At 36.3% G+C, this 25244-nt stretch overlaps 1 protein-coding gene across 1 annotated transcript; it reads right to left on the bottom strand.

The window, feature by feature from the left end:
• Nucleotides 1–10509: 10509 nt before the first annotated feature.
• Nucleotides 10510–24444, bottom strand: LOC126809559 (organic cation transporter protein-like). Its single transcript, XM_050534187.1, has 8 exons — nt 24294–24444; nt 15449–15603; nt 13312–13480; nt 12959–13177; nt 12380–12609; nt 11506–11687; nt 11088–11239; nt 10510–10648 (listed from the first exon to the last, which is right to left on the bottom strand). The coding sequence occupies exons 1-8, from the start codon at nt 24434–24436 to the stop codon at nt 10510–10512; spliced, it is 1389 nt and encodes a 462-aa protein (XP_050390144.1). The 5' UTR covers nt 24437–24444.
• Nucleotides 24445–25244: the final 800 nt, after the last annotated feature.

The following is a 25244-nucleotide window of genomic DNA, read 5'->3' as shown; positions in this document are numbered from 1 at the left end:
ATCATTACTTACTGTACATTTACCATACATATTGAGGCCTAAGTAAATTCTTAATTATTTCTGTAAACTTCTTTTTCCGTCGTTTAGTTGCAGAGTCTTTTGTACGTTGACACCCCTCAACTTTTCTAAAACCGCCTAACCATTTGACCAAGAAATAATAACCGCTCCCTCACTTAAGCTGGCACACAATAAGCTAGCAGATAACAGCCGGGTTGCCAGTTAGTGATACCCTGACAATTTTGCCCAGTGCTTGCTCCATGGGCGTTTTTCGGGTAATCCAGTATTTTTCTAGTAAGATTGGGTGTCTATTATACTTTCCATATATATCAAATATGACATACTTTTATTGGAAATAACCACCCGATAAATACTTTTCTGGGAAAGTATCTTTAACATGACAATGATTGGGCTCCATAGTAAAGGGTGATATAATCTATAAACGATAACATGCAGGTTCTATTCACGTGTAGGCATGACGTCAGAGACTAAGCATCAACTGTTTAAAGCGACTCGTCCATCTCTAGACATAATTTATTATGGCCATTATTATGGTATTTTCTTGTTCTTGTGGGCGACGCTCTTTAGGATTAACATACGGGTATGTGTATTTTTAATTATGCAATGGAAAGTCACGAACGACCTATCGGTAACAAGACATATTTTATGAAACTGCAAATAAAGAACGCGACCGCGTTTAATAGTATCTATAATACAGATGTGACGTCATCCTTTGATGTTGGCGTTCCATTATTAAATGGTACTCCATCGGCAGAATTCATTTAATAAATACAGAGGCTCAGACACCTGCGGATGCAACTTTGACTTTGGAAGACTAGAAAAGAAGAAAAGAAATTATTTGCATGAAGGCTAGTAATGAAAATAAAAAAGACAAATTTTCAGGTTAAAAACCTGACTGTAAGTCCAAACCTATTAAGATGAACGAAGTAATTTAGTATGATGTCGAAAATCAAAGATACATCACAGAATGCCATTATTAGTCATGGTACTTAAAAATCTTGACATCTCGAATGATAACGCAGCATGTTTGGCTGTCGTAGGACAAAAATCCAATTACACTTCATCAAAAATTACCGCGCAGAGAACATCGACATATACGCAACTAATTCTTGGTCTTCGTACAATGGCGGATAAAACTGCGCAAACTACATTAATGACATTACGTGACATTTTGGAAGATCTCGACGAAATTGCTGGACCGTTATTTTCGAAATAAAAATTCATCCCTCCCCACAACTTCGAATTCACATCGCCATCAAATCTCACTGAAGCTCGATCTTTATTGTATTTTTGTAATACTTATAGAATATTTTCCTTGTATTTTTTCCGGCAATGTGTTCTTTTTTTATATAACAAACATCATATTGCACTATATTATATTTATTTATCTATAGTACTAAAATAAAGTGCTAAATTATCAGATTTATAGAGGTCTCTCTGTTCATTTTAGTATTAGGCTAATCTTAAAACAAATCATGTCAAACGTCATCTTTTCATATCCAGTTAAACGTGTATTTTCATTGCCATCCGTAGTATTATAAACAGTTAATAGTAAGATATTTGAAGGCATGGGTGTATTGTTAAAACAACTAAGCGATTGCGCATGCGTGCAGATGTTGAATTCAATTGTTTCATTGAGTGTGTTCCGTTACTTCGCAGCAAGGAAATAAACGATGTTTTCCGACTGATAAAGAAATTTTCGTTACAGGGGCGTCGGTTATAATTTTAATGTGACCAAGGGACATAACTTGTATTGTCACTAAGAGTTAACTGCCTTGATCGTGGGACCCGGTCAGAATTTTGAGGATTTGTAAAAAAAAATCCCAAATGGTTATATCCTCAAAAATCAAACGTGGCCAGATGAATAAAGTTTTTATGGCAAGTCTTATCATATAATGTTAAATTAAGCCCGAAGTATTGTCTGTTTGTTGTAAAACTTTAAGAGCATGAACCATTCTACTAGTAGGATGCCCCATGCAGCGAAAATTTTCCCTACTGAAAGTTGACCTCGACAAGGCGAATGTGCACGCTTCAGTGGCATGTCTTGAAGTGATTTCTGGTTAGTCACGCGGTACGATAACACTCAGCGCAAGAGTCTATGAGTCTATAAATAGCCACGTGAAATTCTCTACACATCTTTCAACTATTACAGCCGTAAAAAATCTATTTTTGACGATTCTGAATAGCAGTAATATTTAGCCTTTTTTTGTTATTACAGCAGCTTTAGAAATTACGTTCGTTTTATTTTACTTTTACAAGGTTCTTAAAACAATTGTTGAGCTCCCTAACGTGCATGTTTCTAGATTCAATTTCTTGTTCCAGCTTTCTGTTATGTTTCGTAAAAAAGTAGTCTTGATTATTCCGGCCCGTCAATCAGAGGGTCGGTAGAGTGGTTAAGCGAGACTAATTTCAAAACAAGGGCACGTAACCTATTTTTTACTCAAAAGTGCCCGGATGTTATGGCCGACACTCGTAACCATTTGTCAGTCTATTATTTATCGATGGTTAAATGGTCATAACTTATTAAGTATAATATGATCGTTTATTTAGTGACTATAAATGTGAGAAACAGATTTAAGGCGTGGTATATGTAATAGTTATATACTTTGTTTTCAAGGTGTATGGGTTGATACACCGTCTCTTTTTTGAGCGGGGCTACGAGGCGAAGCCGACTTATATTAAATACTTTTTCGAGAAATAGAGATTTTTTCTATTTTTCCCAATTTCAAAAGCATTTTTCATTTCACAAATTTATCAAAGTTTCCAATTTAGAGCCCCCCAATTATCTCATCGCAAACGCTTATTTCTACTCAGGTAAATGATGTCAGTACACCGCATGTGCATTTCACGGTTTAAATCAGGTCAGGGAAAATGTTCATAACAGGGATATTGATTGGTTGAGAAAAGCAAACGTCATCGAATCATTTTGTACAATAGCCATTTCTTGTTGTTTTGCCAACATCCTGGCTGCGTCGATTGTAGTGGATGGCAGAAATGAATGCGGGAATTCGTCGAAGAATCCTACTTTATAATGTCACAGATATATATTTCTAAGACCGAGAATATCAGTTCTGCAAGAGATTTCAATGATCGCGAAGATTTAGAAGCCCGATCCTTCACAGAACAAGAAATTAAAGCCATGCAGATGAGTCGATTTCCGCCAAACACGAGGAAAAATACCAATTGCATAGGAATATGATGACGCTTCGAGATCAGTACAAAAGATTGGATTTTAACTTTTTTGATAAGCAAAGTACATTTGATAATTTCCGCACAGATCAATTCATTAACTTCGCGAGGTATTGACATCCACTGACAGACACAAACAAGAACACCCATTAAATGAAGACGAGTTGGAATAGAGTTCTCAAGTTTGTAGTGTAGAAAATGCCAATGGATTATTTTATACTAGTAATATATTTGGATTACGTGCTGCGGATGAGCATAAACCGCGACAAAATGTGAAAGTTTTTAGTGTTGAAAATGCCAAGAGATTAATTTATAATAGTTAAATATTTGGATTATCTGCTGCGGATGCGCATAAGCCGCGACAAAATGTGAAAGTGCGACAAAATGTGAAAGTGCGACTAGATATCAAAATGTAAAGAAATGCGAGGCAAAATGTAAGAATATGACTGAGAGTGACGCACATTCGAAAAGTGCTGAGACAGTTGCAAATGATGACTCTTTTACCATAACAGGTTTAAAACTTGTTGTAGATGTTCAAATAAATATGTAAATCATGATTTTGTTATTTTTGTCCCTTTTGAACTGATACTGATACACGGCCACTTTTCAAAAGTGGCCGTGTATCGGTGTATACCCTCCCATTTTCATCAAAGAGTCGAGAAAAAGTATGGGTATAAAAATAATTATTGTGCTGTAATTGTCGAGATATTTGGAGATATTTATTTATGGTGGGGCACGCTAATTCTAGTTGAAAATTTGGACCCGCGTGACGTATTTCATTGCAAAGCACGTGCGAGTATCGGTATTTTCGTAATATATTGAAACAACACTAACATCCCTCGTGTTGTTTCAATATAACTTAATTTATCGCTTCCCTGGCCACAAACACATGTGTATAGACACAATTTATACCAAATTTGAACAATAGCGAAGTTATAGAATTAAGTCAATTTTTGAAACATGAAATCATGCTAATTAGCATTTTACACAATTTAACCCCTTTCCACCAAAAATATTTTGAAACATTTTTGGGATGTTGTTAAGGGGACTATACTGAAATGCATCCCAGTGAAATTAATTCTGTTGCGATTTGTTTTGGGTCTAACCCAGATTGACTGGACTAAAATAATCAGTTGAGAATTTGGAGTAATACAATCCGTAGCAGAGTCTCGTTACATTAATACCTTTGATCAAGTTCGATAATGAGCATTTTCTGCTTAGGCTAAGTAGCGATTTGAATATTACACAAATAACCAGAAACCGGACCTTTAATTTGTCGTTTTACAAGCCCACATTTTAATATGGTCGTGTATTGCGGTCGTGGCCGACTGTCCAACTTTTAACCACGTGCAGTGCACCTTATCCAACTACCGATAGACAATGTCACATCTTATGTAATGTATATTTACTTCCCTTGTAATAGTTTGTGATCTTTTCATTGTATATTTAGCTAATCACAGTACACGTCTATAGTATAAGTTTCATCAACAGCTTCTCGCAACTGCTCATGTTAACTGCCCGTGTATTCCATCGAATAGTATACACTAATTTGTATTTTCTCATTTTATTTTATCTATTTGTATATTATGCTTGATAAAACGTTGCAGTATAATAAACCATAGTACTTTTATTCAATAAAATGTGGGTTATTTGATGATGTCCTAATTACTAAATGCTGTTCAAAGAATAAACTAGACACGGTGCTTCAAAATCACGATGTTTCCCTATCGGTCCACGCCGAGATTCAAACCCGAAACATTTTAGTTGTAGTAGTATTGACAAACAACCATACAACCATTCGAACTATTTACGTAATAAATTGCCAGCAAAGTTTAGCAAATTGTAAACTTTGATCAGTTTTAGACAGTATATTCTTCTACTTAACTATACAAATGAATACAACGCATTCGTGAATTGTTCAGTATTTAACTGAAAACTACATGTATATTACCAAGTTGATACAATGCACTCATGAATTGTTCAGTGTTTATCGTGAAAACTGCTCGAGGCCGAACATTTATTATATTACATAACTAAACAAGAAAACAGAAAGCATTCATAAACTTTGTACGTGTGGTTTATAAAAAGGTTTAAAACGTTTTATGGAAGTTTGCCCCCCCCCACACACAGACACCATCCTCCTGGGTAGAAGTCAAATGGAAATAAAAGAAAATATGAAAATTACTTCAACCCGCAAAATGAAGTGCCCGAAATCCGGAACTTTTACTGACTATTTGGTAGGGGTATGCAATTCTCAGATTTTCAGAAAATCACACAATTCTGATTATGATTCAGGGTGTCTAGTACTAGTTATTTTCGAGATTTGACGACGCTATCTGGTAAGGATATGTAGGTTCATTTTTCGGGCAATTAATATTGATCGATATTGAAAATAGTTATTTCGTTTTAAAATACAGATGTGACGCCATCCTTTGATGTTGGCGTACCATTATTTCAAATAATGGTACGGGCAATGTGCCAAGCGTATATTATTTATGCTTGTTGAAATTTTGGAGCCGCGTGGCGTATTTCATTTCAAAGTACGTGCGAGTGTCTGTATTTTAAGTTGTTTAATGGTCTCGAGCTTAAGACATTGCGTAATATATTGAAACAACACGAGCGACCTAAGTAAGGCGTGTAAAGGAAATACAATGTTTATATTTATTTATTTATTTTTTTTTTTGAAAAAAATAATTTTCACAATGACTTATCCCAACTTTAAAGTCGATACTTATTTTATGTTGTTTGAGTTTGGATTAATACACTTTAACAAAACGATGTCAATGTAAGATTCATGTTCTACATGTAGGCTAGAACGCCGTAAAAGCTTCCACCACGTCACTTCCTGCGTGAACAAATTCCTGGCTGATCGAGTATTATCTCTGATGTAAAGTTACCGGATGTGGTAACCCCGTCTTTCCAGTTCCCACAAATAATATTGCCGCCATCTTTTAATCTCTCTAATAGACCTAATAAAAGAAACATAATAATGGTGATACTCAATTGTATTCATTTCTCAAGGTTAAAAAATATCAGAGTGTCGGAATTTACACATTTACGATACTCCGTCCGAGCCAAGGTGGACGATTAATATCATTTGAACATGTCCAATACACACCACCCTCTACATGCCTACCTTATTTGTTTAAATCCACTAATGAGTTTGGCAGAACAGGTCGCCAGAACACGGACAAATGGTAAGGACCTTTAAAGCATTGGTTCCTGTTGACAGTTCCTGTTGAATTCGAAGTAAGAGAAGGCCTCATGCCCTTATGCGCCAATATCGTCCCTAGGTACGGAATATAAGTCTAACTAAATGGCACGTTTGATAAATATTCATACACGCAAGTGATCATACCAATAATATATCCCGTTTAGTATATTGATGTACTTGCCACACGCTTTTGATCGATGTCAACAGCATTGTTATTTTGACGTTGTGATTTTTACACGGGCTAAAGTAAAACCCAGCCCATCTTTAAATCAGTCTGTTTTACTCATTTGTAACAATCATGGTCCTAGTATTAGAATATCATCGCCAGTTATTACCGGCAGTATTTTAATTCACATATGGATATATTAGGAATTTAACCACATACAAAGGTTACGTTATCCGTCTAAAATAAGACCCGCTTAAGCTACATCGAACTCTCGAAGATTAAAAGACTGAATATAACACTTGATACACAATCGCTATTATTATGATGACTTCAACATGAATATTTACATGTACATCATGTCGCATACTTTGCATTTTCTACTAAAAGTAAATGGACATAAATATGATAAATTAAATACCCGAAGATTTATCTCAAGCTCTATTATAAACGTTTCAGGAACTCTTAACACTCTGCAAAAATGGCGCACTGCAGAAGAAAAAATGACGTAATCTCTAAGGGGCATAATTAAACACAATAAAGAAACGATAACTCTGCTCCGAGTTCTAAATAAGTAAAAAATGAAAATTAAAAGTTTTCGGAACAACGGCTCCAAAATCGACGTCTGTGACACTATCGTGTGACGCAAACTCGTGAACTACCTGAACTCCTTTTGTTCGTAATGGTTAAACATACATTATGCAAGAGCTAAATCTGCCTATTCCAGGTCTTTCTTTAAGCCTGAAGTTTTACCATAATTATTAATTAGACATTAATTAACTTATCCAGACCATAATCTACTCTCGGTGTCATCGCTAGCCTGCGATATTTTTTGGATTGGAATCTTATCTGCTGATCAACGCTCAATGATGATTAAATCAAAAATTGTTTAATCGAGACTATATATAATATTAACTTTAATAGTTAAAAACTAAATAATGTAAAGGGAATATGCTAAAAATTGCAGTCAAATTGTTTCACTCTAAGCCGAGAAACCCCTATTTTAAAATCACTGTAGCCTCGATTGTCATTGTTACCGCTGTAATGATAATTAACAATAGCGAGTTTCAGCGACGGCCAAATTTACCGATTTCAGTATCAATGCACCCAAGGGTAAAATTGTTTGTGAAATCAGCACTTACAAACAATGGGAATTTTTTTATAAAGAGGTCACCCCCGTTCAGTCATGAAAATTCCCTTTATTTTACTAAGGAGAGATTTGATTGAACGATGAAAATGGAGACGCTTCGTCAAAGACTCAAGTTTTCCGTTTTAATTCAGCAATGGCTGTAGAGAGGGATTTCTCGGGTCATTGCTTCAGGAATATGTCAATACCTTATCTGTGAATAGCATGAGCTGTTCTGAAAGAAATAAGTATTATATTCTGCCCCGCTTAAAGCGAGAATTTCATATTTTCTAAGAAAGTCAAAACATAATTATTTCTATGTCTTTTGCTCAGTAGGTTATCAACTCACTTTATACGATCATAGGTGTCATTCTCACACTTAAATCTCATTTACACAGGAAATAAAAACACAATTACCTCCCTTGTTTACCTATTGAAAACAATGGTCAGCCATTTCCTCAACGTTGGAATTTGAAGTTGAAAATGATATTTTGGCAAATTTCTCAGCTGGCAATAGTGAATTATAGGATTAATAGGATTATTCTTTAACAAGGTAGGACTGTTTATGGATACCATCTATTTTAAGGCTTTATTTTAATAAATTTTAAAAATATAACTTAAAAATTTGAAATTTCCGCTTTAAATGACTACAGCTGAAATTTTAGTATAGAATTGTCTGCGAAGCTTTGGTGAATTTTAATAAGGCGATGGACCCTGCTATGTAGAAAAAAACCATTCGCCATCATTTTCAACAGTTAATTATGACAAGTTGGACGCCTTGTTGATAAACTATAATACACGTAATATTACAAATGTGTCAGGGCAAAGGTATGCTTTGAAATTATTAATATAGCTTTACTTCACGTTAAATGAGACCCCGCCACGATAAGACAAAAAGGTATGCTATGAATTAGTAATAGCTTCACTTCACAATTATGAGGCCCCGTCACTCTTCACATACTCTGTAAATAAACTTAATATTTCTCATGAAACCACCGTGAAATATTATTAATGTATCACTATGGCCAGTATGGTGTCTAGAATACAATCCTTCGGATGCGTGGAGGAAGATAGCAAGACTCCATGATAATGAACATTTTCTGTGTTTGTAATTGTATCGAGACGTGCTATTGCTTCGGAATGGGTGGACAGGTTCAACGTATAGATGAAATGAAATGGGTTTAACGTCATACTGTTCTGTTCCTACTTGGCTAATGAAGACGGGCATACACCATCGGTGTGATATGGGGGAAATTTTGCCCGGACAGCGGCGCTACGGCCTACTTTTATATCAAATTCCAAGGGATCTTTTAAATGCACGCCAATGTGTACACAGGACCTCGGTTTTTCGTCCCATCCGAACGACTAGACAGCTGTCATTGTCCAGGCCCTCCGTCCTGCACCACTGACAAGGGGAAACCACGCCGAAACATCTCGATGAATTTTCTCGGCCAACATCGGGAGCGAACCCACGACCTCCAGACTAGCGAGCCAGCGTCTTACTCACTTAGCCACTCTGGTTCCCGGTTCAAGGTATAGGCAGTGGCGACGCAACGATTACACCTCGTCCAAATTCTCACTTATCTTTCGCGCTCTTGTCCAAACAAAGGTCGTTTCGCCTATCAATTTGAAGAAATATTGAGATTTGTTATAATGGGTACCTCACAGAATTCAAAAATTAAATGTAGAAATACCAACAACCTTTTTATTTATGAGTATCACCAGTTACAATTCTGTCGATAACAAAATGTCTACATTAAACATACACTATGCAAGAGCTAAATCTGCCTATTGCAGGTCTTTCTTTCGGACTGAAATGTTATATTAATTATTAATTAGACATTTATTAACATGAGAAGACAATAATCAACTCTCGATGCAATGGGATATCTCCGATATTAAGTAGATTAGAACGGTTGATTTAATTTAAAAATGGAGAAGCGAGATTTAGCTTCGAATAGCCTGTATTGTGGGTACACTTAATGTACGCGTCTTGTCAAAACTTCAAAGGCTAAATCTTCGCTCGCTATGGAGTAATTTGAATGAAATTTTCAATACATTCATTTTGCATTATCTATTTTCGAACTATTATAGCAAGAATGGCTAGCTCTTTATCAAAATCTTACATAATGTATCTTTAAATAATCTTGAGACTGCATGGATGAGAACTTGTTACAAATTCCAACGGTTAATGTGCCGCCAATATGTACATGGACAAGGGATTTTACTTATGCTACAAGAGTAAATACGACGTCGTAGGATTTACAATATATGGGTGAAACCCCGGCCTAAAATACAAAATAGACGTTAGTTCTAACATTTCAATCAAACTTAAAAAAACAACAACAGTAATTTGTCTTGGGGGATACTGATTGAACCCTCTGAAATGTATTCGCGTGGGCACCCAAAACAGTGACAATCTGGTACATACGAGCATTCCGACGATATCGTGCGCACCAAATACTAGTCACTGTTTCTCTCGTAAGACACTTGTTTTGGAGAAATGAATCTATTCCGTGCCACACGATTGAATTCCAGGATGACAATCGAGCACCCCCTTAAATAATTATTATGTCACGGTTGAATTTTTCACTGGTTCCCTTAATATGCAGATCTTGGAATTCTCGAGTCGGTGGTTTATTGTGTTCATGTAATTGTAATATGGCATAATATCAATGTGTTGTAAACAGAAAGGTGAAAAAAAGTAAAATAAAAAATCTAAAATTACAAAAAAAATATAACATTCACAGTAACTAATTTAATTACAATCAATCATTCCTTATACTAAAAACAATTAGTCTACATTCTAGTAAACTGTGGATAAATGTCTTTAGCTAAACCATCCGTACCATTAGCAATGGCATTAACTATTCCTTTGTCTTCCTGCTGTTTCTCGGACTGTTCCTTTTCTTCCCCTTCCTCTAAATCACTCGAATCACTGAAAATAGTACATTACATTTTTATTCTGCAATATACAATACGGACCTAATCAACATGGCTCTCTAAGAATATTGGGAATAAAGTCATGTAGACTATAGATTTGGCAATATCCTGTTAGATTTGGCAATAGACAACAACGGGTAAAAATACAGATTGACCTTAATTTCTACAATTGATTGGTTGAAATACTTTGCAATGTTAATCTTTGCTGGCATTGTACAAACTAAACACAAAATAATAACGTTTTTACAACACTCGTCAGCATGCAGTGCTATTACTTTATACAGGTACTTGGACACTTATTTTCTGATTCAATTACAAAATATGTACTGAGTGCCAATCAAAGTAACCCTTGAAGTATTAAATTCATAAAGCTGCAAATTAAAAGAACGGGTGTTTTTTTTTTAAAGAAACAAGGGAAATGCTCAATAACTTACTCGGCAAAATGTTCGCCATCTACGATAGTTTCAGGAAGGTCTTTATTTAGGGTTTCTGGTAATAGAAGGCATAGTAAACCAGCAGCAGTAGATAGTCCACCGAATACCATTAACGGCATGGCACGCCCAAAATCACCGCCAATAGTTTTACCCTGTAGGAAAATTTACACAAATCATCACTATAAATTGTCTATAGAAACCTCGTAGAAACGTCGCTGAGTAATAAACAAAAATTGATAGTATTCCATAATATGTATCAGTTGTATATTTCAAACTATGAATAGGGGCTTTTTCATGGAGAACAACCATTTCAGAAAAATAACTATGGCTAAATTTCAAGTGCATCTGTATTTTATCTTTGAAAAGGGATAATCACACGGAATTTTCAACATTATCTGTTCATAGAAAAAATACTCACACCATCAGCTATGTACGGAGCCAGCATACTACCAAATCTAGCACAAGCTGAACTGGCACCAAATGCTGCTGTTCGCACTACAGTTGGGTATAGCTCAGCGGAATAAACATAAACTACAGCAAAACCTGCTGCTGATCCCATTTTACCTATCATGGCTAACATTACTGTTATCCATTGTAACTCTACAAAATAACAATATGTGATATACAAAATAACAGCATGTGGTATATAAAGTACCAATGTGTCGTAGACATGAAATGAAATGGGATTTAACGTTACTCTTTTCCGCTACATTCGGGCAAATGATGACGGGCATACTCCATGCAATAAGAGGTTGTAAGTACAAACATATACGTATACTAAAACAAGAAATTTAATATAACAGAAGTAAAATGCACACAAAAATATTTCCTAAACCATCTTTTTGATGGGAAAATGTTGTTATGTCAGTCAAAACAGGCAGTGGCAAGTCGTTATGCTATCAAGCGTATTCTGTTATCTGTATTTAATGATATTTTTGACTGATCAATAAAAATTGCACAATCATCAAGGGCAGATAATTTGAGTGCGTGGCTGCCCCATGGTTGAATCCAGGGGTTAGTGGAGTGGAACGGAATGAGACCACTGAGATACAGTAATGCAAAAATACAATAAAATTTATAAACCCGTAAATACCTTACTTAAGGAATATAATGTAAATGTTTTTACTATGATATTGCACATAGGGAAAAAACTTTACTGCTCAAACTTTTACTTAGATAAAATATATAATACGGACCTTTACTAAGATAATTATGATAGTTTGTTTTACGTCTGTATAGTACAAAATTTTACTAAGATTGGCTTAGCTTTACGTAGATATAATGGTACACACCTTTACTTAGATATAATATTGTAAAGATGGTGCAAACACAAGATACGCCCCCAAGTATCATAAAACCACAGTGAAGTTTCTTTCGTCCAATTCTGTCCAATAGAATCAGGCAGACAGTAACAGCGGGAAAGTCCATCAGTCCAGCTATAAAGAAGTTCAAGAAAAGACTCCCAGCTCCTAAATTGTCGGTGTTCATAGATAATCCATAATAGGTCATGGCAACAACCATCCTGAAATAAGAAATACTAATGCAAAAAAACATAAAATGTTTTTTTTATGAAGTGTTTAATACTAGCAACAGACGGTTATTGGAGTTGGATATCGGGAATATATACTTCATTGGTCTCTGGCAAAACGACGGTGTTGGGAACTATAGAACTCTACATATTGAGTGGGTTAGTTTTGCCGAATTGTCAAAATGGCCAAATGCCAATAATGGGCATTTTTTAGAGATTGAAAGCTTCGTAATAAATCAGAAATGTTAGGTCTCGATACTGGAAGAAATAAAAAAATTAACATTGCCCTAAAGCATGCGAAATAAGTTAAATCTCCCTCTAAAAATCACAAAATTTAACTCACCAATTGAAGAAAATAATAATTGTTCTAAAGAACAAAACTCGATGAGTAAAAAGAGCAATAAAACTTTTTAGCTGACTTGTTTTTTCTTTATCATCATCAGCTTCTAGAGTTGTTTGAGGTACTTTGGTTTTATTGACTTTTGCGATCTTTTCAATGATTTTCATGGCTTTTTCGGGTCGTTCTTTACTAATTAACCATCTTGGAGATTCTGGAACAATCCTAAAAAAAATAATAAATGAAATATTGGCCATAAACCGTAATGAAGAGGTTTAGAACCATGTACAGATGGCGATGAGTGCCAAAGTTCGCAAAGTATCCAACAAAATATTGAAATATTTAGAGTGTAATCTTACCAATAATACGATAAATAACATAGTAACGGTGCTGTGGCGACAATCTCTAGTATAATCCAATTACGTATAAGGTAACCCATTAACGCCAAAACAACTATACCAATTGCAAAGTGATATTTAATAATAACACCTGTCCATAATCTCTTTGATGGTCCTGTCATTTCCACACCTGAAATAAATTATAATGTAATTAATGATAGACTTAGTCACAACTGGCCCCCAGACAACTCAACTACAACTAGGTACTTCATCAAATAATCTTAAACTGTTTGTTGCACAATTTCATACTATATATATTTAAACTTTGCATCAAATAAAAATGTACATGATCTGATATGCACATAATTAAAGATTTTTTGATAGATAGATTATGACCGTTAAGTCGCCAGACCCACGTTTTTTTTTATTATTTAGCATTTAAAACCCAGCATTCTAGGATTAGAATTCATTATACAATTCAGAGTTTAAAATACATTATACAATTCAGGATTAAAAATACATTATAAATAAAAATTCATTATTCAATTCAAAGTTTGTAATCCTCGATACATTCTAAGATTTAAACAATCATTTAAATCTAAATTGAATGATTTTAGACTTACCTATGATGTAAGTAGCTGTAAATATACCGGCACTAGAACCCCCATTTATAAATCTTAGAAAAACATAACTGTAAAATTCAGGGGCAAATATAAGACTGAAACCTCCAACAATATTTAAGAACAACGCAACGAACAAAGACGTTTTTCTTCCAAATCTGAAAATAAAAGATCCACATTTAGATCATACCATTATCAAATATATGGAAGATATTTCTTAAAGGATCGTTCTTGTCCTGAAACCTAATTAATCCATTATTGGCGTTTACAATAGCAATAAACAATTCTTTGGTATCTTATTAGCCGATTACCTTTTTGTGAACTGCCATGCATAATCTGCCAACAATGTTTAATTCGTTGTTAGATTAAAAATATATTTATTATTTCATCAAAACATCAAGCCTATAATTAATGGCATTTGGCTTTCCATGACATTTACATTGTAAAATATACAAGTGAATTAAAATATGAATATATATTGATTTACTTATTTGCGTATAAAACTTACTTATCCGAAACTGCGCCAAGGGAGAAAACTCCAACTAAGAAACCACCCATGAACACCATTTGAGCGTGCGATCGAAGGATAGCATCTCCACAGACCATGTTATACTGAAATTAAATTTCGTTAATGATAAATATGTTATAAACAATCAAATACTCTAACCTTAAATATAGACAAGATACATATTATAGATTATATCATTTTTCCAACTATAAACAACTCCCTTTACGTAACATTGTTGGGCGACGTCTTGAGAGTAGTAGTATGCGTAAATGTAATAGCAATTGGGCATATATAGTCCAATTTGGTTACCAACCTTAGTGTGAGAATAGACAACACCGACACATACTTTTCTCTAGTTATTCGAAGTGTGGCTCAGTGAGTGGTAGGACGTTGGCTTACTAATCCGGTGGTCCCGGGTTCCATCCCTGCGTTGGCCGAGAAAGTTCATCGAATTTCCCGGCGTGGTCACCTCTTGTCAGTGATATAGGACGGAGAGTCTGATAAGGGTCAACGTATAGTCGTTTGGGTGGGACGAAAAACCGTGTAGATATTGGCGTACACATAAAAGAATCCTTGACAGTTGGAATTCGAAATAAGAGTATGCCGTAGGGCATGCCCGTCTCCATGAGTTCATAAGGAGCAGAACAGTAGGACGTTAAACCACATTTCATTTCATTTCTGAAATATGCCCCCCCCCCCCAAAAAAAAAAACACCCCTAAAAACAAAACAAACAAGACACCCCAACAAAAACAACAACAACAAAATCAAACAAACTCCAATAATGCCAAACTGTTTGATATATAGTCCCACCATGGATGATTACCATATACGCACCTTGTGGATAATAATAAAACAGGTCAACCCGGTGACTAATTGGAAATTCGAATGGCGGATAATGGAATTATATTAGTCCATCATTCAAAATAATGCAATACTGTACCTTGGTAGTAGCAGTTGCTGTGAAGACAGATTGATCATACACATATCTAGCACATGCTGTCATGGTTGCATTGATTGGTTGGTTATTACTGTCATATTGGTAAGTACCAGGTCTGTAAAGTTCACATCTAGCGACCTTGTATTCATCATCTAATTCTTCATAGGGTATAGTCTCGTTAATCAGTTTCTGATGGTATTCGGATTGAACAGCAAAGGTGTCATTATCTAATCCCGGTATGGCACATCTAAATAAAACAATAAAGACATCCTGAATTAAAATATTGTTTATAAAAAAAAAACAAAAAAAAACAAAACAAAACAAAACAATAAATTGTGCGATCACTATAAATAAAAGTACAATGCATGTTACTATCTCTACCCATCAACAACCTTCGGCCCCTGAGATGCTACAGACAAAATTTAATTATGAGGGAATTCTCTCCAAGGTACCGATGCAGCATTGAATATCTTTTAACATGTTCAATTACTTGTGGGTATAAACTTTCCGTGCTTTGGAGAGTTTCATGGCATAGTGGTGATAAAAGCCATTCCTTCCTAGGGTACTAATATATTTATTTATGAGGGAATGGGTGGATGTCGGAAAATAATTATTCAAAATTATATTTCAAAAGCGTTTAACAGTGATATGTATAGTACGTCGAAAGCGCAACGGTCTCTGAAATGTATTCAGGAATAAAACCATTCTTTACACTAAATTATCAATATCAAATATGAGGATTAGGGAAAATGGGTCATGGAAAACAGTTCTCGGGGTTGTCATCATCAAACATTATATTTACTTACTATTGAAATATGACCACTATTTCAACCCGTGATTACCTTTATTGTTGATATTTCCTATAAGCAAATATATATACAGTAAATGATACCATGTGAGTCTCGTTCTTTTCATAACGCAACACGACATCGCCGCAGTATTAGGACAAATACACGTAAAATAAACGTGGTTGTTGTAATATCTGTTATCGACTTATATCGCAGTATTCTTTTCTTCCAGTTTCCTCCCACTGCTAAAGACCCCTACGCGCATGCGAATTATTGAAATAAAATTAAAAACCATATGTTAGTCCCGAAATGACCTAGTTTGTGACGTTAAACCCCATCTCTCGCTCTCTCGCTCTCGCTCTCTCTCTCTCTCTCTCTCTCTCTTTTCTTCCAGACACAAACATACTACAAAATGTTGCTAACATTATGCAAACATAAATAATACTGGTACAAAAGAGATATTGATTAATTTAGCATATTTTTTTTCTTAAAATAATGAAGTATTTTACGTACGAAAGTAAATTATCCTGTATATTTTCTAAATATACTATTCAAAAAAAGTATGGGATATTTGATTTTGGGGGCATAATACTAAAATATGCAAATGACTACGAAAAAAGTCACTATAGAACCTAACAGAAGAAACATTTCCAGTAACATGTGACGCCCAAACGCACCAATAGCTACCGCATGGAATGCAGGTGATGCTTGGGATCATCATGGGGGTCCAACCCAAGATTTGCACGACTCTGACTCTGAATGTTACAGTCATTGTGGCATTGAATTCCAGGGTGGAAACATCAGTTTAATTGTTTTAGTGACCAGAAAACAAATTTTGATATGCGTCGGCTTACCCAAAATGAAAGGTTACATGCCCTTGGCATGCTACAGATCGGCACAACACAGGCGGTTGTGGCGCGGACGATGAATGTTTCTCAGTCTGTCATAAGCAGGCTATGGTCCAGATACCGTGATACACAATCTGTACAGGACAGACCACGCTCAGGTCGACAACTTGGCCTTGAGAAATCGTGTCATCACAGCAAATCAGATCAGCGCTCGTCTTCAAACAGACACTGGTGTGAGAGTGAGTGGCCAGACGATTCGGAATCGACTGCATAGGGGTCACCTTCGCGCCCGACGTCCTCGCGTGATCCCTTGTTTGAGAGATCATCACATTCAGGCAAGACGTCGTTTGTGTAGGGATCGTCAACACTGGGATAATCGACGCTGGAGCAATGTGATGTTTTCAGATGAGTCAAGGTTCACTGTTGATTTTTTGGACAGACGTAGGAGGGTGTGGCGTCGTCGAAACGAGCGCTTCCAAGACGTTAACGTCATCAGACATGATCGATTTGGGGGTGGTTCTGTTATGGTGTGGGGAGGCATCACTGTTGCTGGAAGAACGGCTTTACATGTTGTTGCAGGGCGTGTTACAGGCCAGTACTACCGGGACAACATCTTGGCAGTCCATGTTGTGCCGTCATGGCCGCCGTTTCATCTTCCAGGATGACAACGCAAGATGTCACAGGGCCAGGATCGTTACAGGTTACCTCCAACAACAGAACATCACCACATTACCTTGGCCAGCACTGAGTCCCGACCTCTCCGCCATCGAGCATGTCTGGGACATGCTTGGACAGAGGTTACGTCAACGTCAACAACGTCCTGCCAATGTCCAAGAACTTGCTGCTGCGTTGCAACAGGAATGGGACAATCTGGACCAAAATGACCTTAGACGTCTCATTAGGAGTATGCCACGTCGGATCAATGCTTGTTTGGCAAACAGAGGAGGATTTACCCGTTACTGACTTGGTTGTGATGCTGTGGTAACTTTGCTGTTTGACCCCGGGTATCATTTTACCCTTATAATGGTCAGTCTGTGCCTTACTTAGTCTAACGATCATTTGGAATAAATCGATGAATGTGAACTTCATTTCATTTTGTCATTTGTTTCTTCGTCAGTTTCATTAGGTGACTTTAATAACACTTAAAAATCAAATATCCCCTACTTTTTTTGAATAGTATAGTAAAGAAATACAACAGTAGAACAATAACTTGTTAGCAGTATTAGTTCACGAATTAGTAAGCTTACCGCACACGCATCAATAGGAATATTTCAGACCAGTATTTCACAATCGGCCCCACGGGAAGTAAAAGCTGCATATTGAAACATTTTTATTTATTGTTTTTTTTATCAGAAACTTTAGCAATCGATGTAGCATAAAATCGGGTTAAAGGCGTTTAAATCACCGGTTTAGTGTTAGCACGCACCTGCTTGTGTTGTAGCGGAGCTCTTTTACGATTGACAGCGGAGAAAGATCCAGCGCACTTATATTTGACTTTATCGTACATATTTATCGTTATAACTAACGGGATCAATGCCTAGATATTTGAAAATAATCAAAATATTGCCATGTTTCGAGGACTATAACTTTTGAGTCAGTAAATCGCTATTAAAGCCTGGCGCCCCCACCCTCCTCAATCCAAAAATGAATAGATGAAACTCATTAATTAATGGGATACTAATCTTTTTATAAAGCAGCGAGAAATGAAATTACCTACCAATCTGCAACCTTATTTTCCAGGTAGGCCTACTGATGCAATGAAACTATACAATAAGTTCATTCACTCTCGCCAAATTAAAATCAAAGATATGGTGTCCCAAACGATCGACAAATAAACTTTCTTATATCTACTTAGCCTGAACATGAAATGGTCTTCATTGAACTTAGACGAGACAATCATCTAATGAACATCTACATCAAGTTTGAACCTGATAAGTACCAGGGGTATTGTGTTCCAAAGTCTCGATCAATCCAATTGTTCAGTCTCAGTAGTCTTATGGTGGAACTTGTTCAAGATATGAACAATCAACACCCACATCAAGATTTAAGAGTTATCGGGTTCCAAAGTTAAGACCAATCAAATTTTCTATCTTCGGCCTAAGCAGAAAATGTTCACCATCGAACATACGGAAACCATGTTTCATCACTCTCACTCTTTTAGAATCAAGATTGTCGAGTTTCAGGTCTCGACCAATCAAATTGCTTATCACTCTACAAAACCTGAACAAAAAATGTTTATTATCGAACTTAGTCAAAATAGCGATGCAATGAAAATACAGCCTACACGATGTTTCATCACCCCCACTCAATTAATTAGATTCAATGTTGTAGACAAATGAAAGTGCTTATGTCTGCTTCGTCCGTTCACCAGAAACGCGACGATATATACACATTAGTCCGGTTGGTGCAGAAAAATGGGACATTAAACCACATTTCATTTCATATATACAATCATTTCATTCTAAGCATTTACGCGAAAAGCTATAAAAAAAGTCTCGTAGAGTAAGACTATTGCGTATGCGTAGTGATTGTCGCTTAAACATCCGAGACGGCAATGGGTCCATCCTTGTTAAGGCGGGGGGACAACAAGCATTGTGCACTGCAACAGATTTGCTCTCTAAGACTCTTTATTAAAACATGGTTTCTTTTATCTTTTAATCTTTAAAGAAAACATAAAATAGGCCTGCTTGGGTTTCGATAGATAAGTGGAATGAAATTAAATGGGGTTTAACGCCCTACTTGTCTGCACCAACATGTAAAATGAAGACGGTCGGATAAATAAACCCGCTAATAAAACATTTGAAGGGTGGGTAGGGTGGGGGTAACTATTTACCCTTTCTACGATTCCTTTTCCAAAATTAAAATACCAAAAAATGCGAAATCTTCTGAAACCCCAGTTACCTCTAAGTATTAATCTTTCAGAGGCATTTAGCAGTTGATTTATGATTTTATATGGACACAATCACTTAGTTTATTATACGGTAACGTTTCAACAAGATTTCAAGCAAATACCTAATGTACAAATGAGACATATCATGGGTGAAATATATATATCGTTAATTAATGAGTTGTATAGACAGTTGACAAAGTGCTTTAGTTATTATATATTAGGAGATGGATGGCGACAGCTGAGTCACGTTATCATACCAAATAAGGAGACAATTACACCAAGTGTCAAGCACCAAGGACACCCTAAAAGCAAATGGAAAGTTGGTCCTAACCACACCCATCAACCCAAAGGCTGTGTTTACCATATCCATTGTAGCTGCGGAGAGTCATACGTGGGGGAAACATGAGTCCCTCTAGTCTAAACAAATGGTTGGACAAACACAAACCTACACCCTCCAACAGTGACTCGGCTATCGCCACCCATCTAACCAATTGTACAGAATATACCAGCATGGCAAAAGAACGAATATAATTCACGAAGACATCCAGATACGCCGACACACCCCGACCCAGGGCCTACGACCAGATCATTTAAAGTTACGGTCACCAATAAAAACAATAGTTTATTTGTTATATTTGTTAACTTATGGGGGGGGGGGGTGGATGGCTGAATGGTTAGCGTGCGCGCGCTGTATCATATGGTCTGTCATTGAGTCGACTGGCGTGGTTTCGAATCCCCGGTTGTACGTGACAAGGAGTAGGGTCGCCTGTCCAACCTCGTGGGTTTTCTCCGGGTCCTCCGGTTTCCTCCCACTGCTAAAGACCCCTACGCGCAAGCGAATTATTGAAATAAAATTAAACCATATGTTAGTCCCGAAATGACCTAGTTTGTGTCGAGTGGACGTTAAACCCCATTTCTCTCTCTCTCTCTCTGTTAACTTATGTATTATTATATTAACTCAAACTATAAATGTAATCCAAAAATAAATTCTCCAAAAACATAATTCAGTCGAATCGCTTTACTCTGAACCGAGATATTAGCCATTGAATTTTAGGCCTAGCCTCGATCGTCATTGCTTAAGTCGGTACAATAAAAGAACAAAATCTCGATTATCCATTTTGACGTTAAATCATCCATTCAAATCCGGTAAAAATCACATGCTAGAGATGACATCGAGAGTTGCAATAGTCAGATTTAGCTCTTGAATGTTCCTATATCTCATCTGATCCAGCAATATTTATATTTATCTATTCAACTTCTTGTAGTGATAGAACAATTATGTATTTCTGTGTCTTGCAGAAAGAGACTATAGTCAGCAACGGACATTACGACAACAATCAAGCGATAATATCTCAAGTTGATTTTTTGTATACTCGCCCTAATACTGTTGAGATTTTATATGGCCTCTATCAGGCACCATAGTTTTAATCAGGAGGAGAGGAGAAATGGGGTTCAACTTTATTTCAATCATTCGCTTGCGCGTAGGGGTCTTTAGCAGTGGGAGGAAACCGAAGGACCCGGAGAAAACCCACGAGGTTGGACAGTCGACCCTACTCCTTGTCACGTACAACCGGGGAATCGAAACCCCGCCAGTTAGTTTTAATCAAAACTAGTACAAAAGAATATGAAGTATTGGCTTTTTTCTTGAAAAAGGGGTAATTCACCTAGAAATGGACACAAATGGGTAGCAGCGCATATAATAATGTAATGTTATACTGTAATTTCTAATCAGTTATGTTCGGCGAATTACGCGAAGAGTGCAAATTGAATGGCAGTCTTTGGTGTCTGGTTATTCCAGTCTTCCACGGTAATCTTCCATTGTGGCTACGGATCACTAATGTTTCCCCATTCCATTAACTTTAATGTTAATTCTCGTTGGGTAGAACGCTTTCTACCACAGATGGAGAAACATGTGGCAACCTCTTACTCAAAAGAACGCATAAGGTTCATCATTAAAAACTAGAGATACACAAACCGGAAATGGGGACGAATAAACATGCAATTTTCCGTCCTACATTTCAATCTAACCAACCTCTTAACTCTCGTAAACACAGAAAATGCGTATCCGAACCCCCTTTTTCGATTCTACACCGAAAAGTCAACAAAGATCGCCATGCACAAGGGGAGAACAGGGAAAGGCAGAGAAAGACTAAAAACAACTTTCGCCCTTGTTTCGTGTGTAACCAGCGTAGGAACAACTGGTGAGCTAGGTATGACGGATATGTTATGACGGAAATTCTCAACGGACCGTGGCATTTCTTCATCAAATTTCAACTGTGAAGGTTTATTTTATGTGCACGCCAATGTGTACACAGGGGCTTGATGTTTTGTCTCATCTACATAACTAGACACTGTTCTTTGTTAGGTTGTTTGTAATGCGCTACCGACAGGCAGAAATTCTCAAAATATGTTACGCCCTCTCAATAAGCAAATCTAGCAATCATGCCCAATCTCTCCAGGTAAATAGGCCACATCTTCACATTCTGAGATTGATTTACATACCTACTTTTATTTACGGTGTCCGGTGCAATCCAGGACTTCAGCGTAATAGTCACCCAATAACATACTACGAAGTAAAAGGTCATGGTCACGATATCTTAACTATTCACAATCTATGGAGTTCCACTACCCCCAGATAATGGCCAATATCCCAATCTAATTAATATCAGATGTCTATTTTTTTGCATTTCATTTTAAAGTTTAGCACATGATGCCGTTTGTTTGACGCCAGTCTTAAGACAATTCTGCCAAACAATCGTTTACATATAGAAGTTGTAACTCTTAATTGTGGTTTTAAGGTGTTTAACTGTGGGCATATAAAATAGTTCAGGAAGAGTGTAACCAATTCCCCATCCCCACAAAATGAACCGGATTCAAAAGTTTATTATCACCGTGCATTTAATGAAATCCTTATACGGCATTTAGTAATTGAACATATGATATAAAACACAAATTTATATGGAAACAAATCACTGGGTTTATTTCACACTACGTTTCAACAAGACGACAAGAGGAACTTGTTGAAACGTAGTGTGAAATAAACCCAGTGATTTGTTTCCATATAAATTTATGTTTTATATCATGCATTTAATGTGGAGAAGAAAGAGGGCCAAAGTCTTCATTAAGCTTGACAATACTGAATGTCTAATATGGACCTACAAATAGACATAGCCAATAAATGCCACTTTCCTGGCAAAATTCTTTTATAGATTGATTTAAACCATAATATGTTTCGAGACAAATATGAATCATTTACCTAAATGGGGTTAACGACCTTTATTTAGGCTACTGTAAAGCACACAAGTGAATTTATAAAAGTGTTACTAGTGATGAGGCGAACTTTAAACGATTGGAATTTCGTTTCAAAAAATTGAATCCAATACTATAAACTACATCGTTCTGCTCAGCCATCGACTACTATGTATTAGTGTCGATGATTGTCATTTAAAAGATTTTTAATCACCATATCGTTATTATTTAAAGCCTATGAACGTCATTTGAGGGACTGAGGAAATATAACGTGGTGATGAAATAATTTCTTGATATTGGACAAACGGAGTGTGTTTTGCGTTTGATAATACAAAGGTGCGACCTGGACATTGACTCTTCATTCTGTTACATCTAGATATATTTGATTGTTTAATCATATTCAGAAAGAATTATGGAATTATTTCACCACAGCTTCGAAAAAAAGCACATTATTTTCTAGAGAACGGACAAATAAAACATTGTATATAATTTACGCGATAAAGGTTCGGAGGACAGGAGATGATGACGGTAATATCAGACAATGACCTTGTTCTGGTTTATTGTGTTTGCCTTCAAAGATATGAAGTCATCAGGAGTATAGATAACGTGATAAAAGCTATAGCAATCAGTAGGTACATATCCAGGGATACTAATAAAAAAGAAACCTATTTTAATAGGAAAAGTTTAAACAGTGAATTTTGATATATTAGATTCGCGTTTGATCGCGAATGAATCAAGATTTGGCTATATTAAGTTTAAACCATGCATTGTGAAGAGATCCAACGTGTGATTTACTCATAATAATAAATTATTTATATTTTAGTGGTTTAAGAAAATGGTAAAGAATTGGAAAACATACAAAATAACCTTTTCCTAACCAATTACATGTACAAAAGCACCCTTTCCTGAATATGTACAGGAAGGTTACCAAGATAACAAAATACGCAAAATAAAGATTAAGATCTGTTTTGGTCTTTAAAAAATCATCATATTGATAAGGTAAAATATAAATATATTATACATTGTTTAATAGTATTTTAATAAACAATACACTTAAATGCCCCAAGATCAATAATACTGATACGAATAATATATCCAATGATAAATTCACACAATATGCCCACGATGATAACATAAAAAGAAAGTAATAATATATGTATACCTATGTTCGGGAACAAATTGCATGAAAGCTGTTATCATCATTCGAATTCCATGGGTAATTCCAGGAAGACAGACCAAGAAATAGATTCTTTTCTGGTACGGCCCAAATTCGCCGATATGACGTAAAATACTATCAAAACGCATCTTGGCTATTAAAGTGTCTGTCAACGACTGAGTGATATGACTGAAGTATGAAGCTTGTAATTCACTATCTAGGTCATTTTGAGTCAAGCTTATGGTGAAGGCGTCTTTACAATTCCACCACGTTTACCAAGGCCGTATAAGGTCGTATAAAATATGTTAAGTTCATAAAATTTTGATGCACTTTATTTAAGCTAATTTGAGTGACATAATAATGACAAGTGTATAAAATGATGACCAGAGAACATCTCTTAAAGAAGCACTCCAATTGGTCGCGCTTTAAAATATTCATACCTTATCTTGTAAATACATGTAGTTCTCACCATGTACAACTTGCAGTACGAATTATTACGCGTTTAGGTAACGGGGTGTTGGATGGCCGAATGGTTAGCACGGGCGCGCTGTACCATAAGGACTGTCATTGAGTCAGCTGGCGTGGTTTCGATTCCCCGGTTGTACGTGACAAGTAATAGGGTCGCCTGTCCAACCTCGTGGGTTTTCTCCGGGTCTTCCAGTCCCCCCCCCACTGCTAAAGACCCCTACGCGTAAACGAATTATTGAAATAAAATTGAATCATATGTAAGTCCCGAAATGACCTAGTTTGTGTAGAGTTGACGTTAAACCCCATTTTTTTTTCTCTCTCTCTCTCTCTCTCGCGTTTAGGTAACAGGATTGATACTTGACGCCATCATTTAATGCTCAGTTCTATAAGAATACTTTTACGTGTACGCGAACGTGTCCAAAGTTGGGCCGCAGACATTAGTGAGATCTAAACGACCGGACAGCACTTTCCTTTGTTAGTTCCGCAGCA

Source organism: Patella vulgata, chromosome 2 (genome assembly GCF_932274485.2).
Source record: "Patella vulgata chromosome 2, xgPatVulg1.2, whole genome shotgun sequence".
NCBI classification, from domain to species: domain Eukaryota; kingdom Metazoa; phylum Mollusca; class Gastropoda; family Patellidae; genus Patella; species Patella vulgata.
This window is presented reverse-complemented; position numbering and strand designations above follow the sequence as displayed.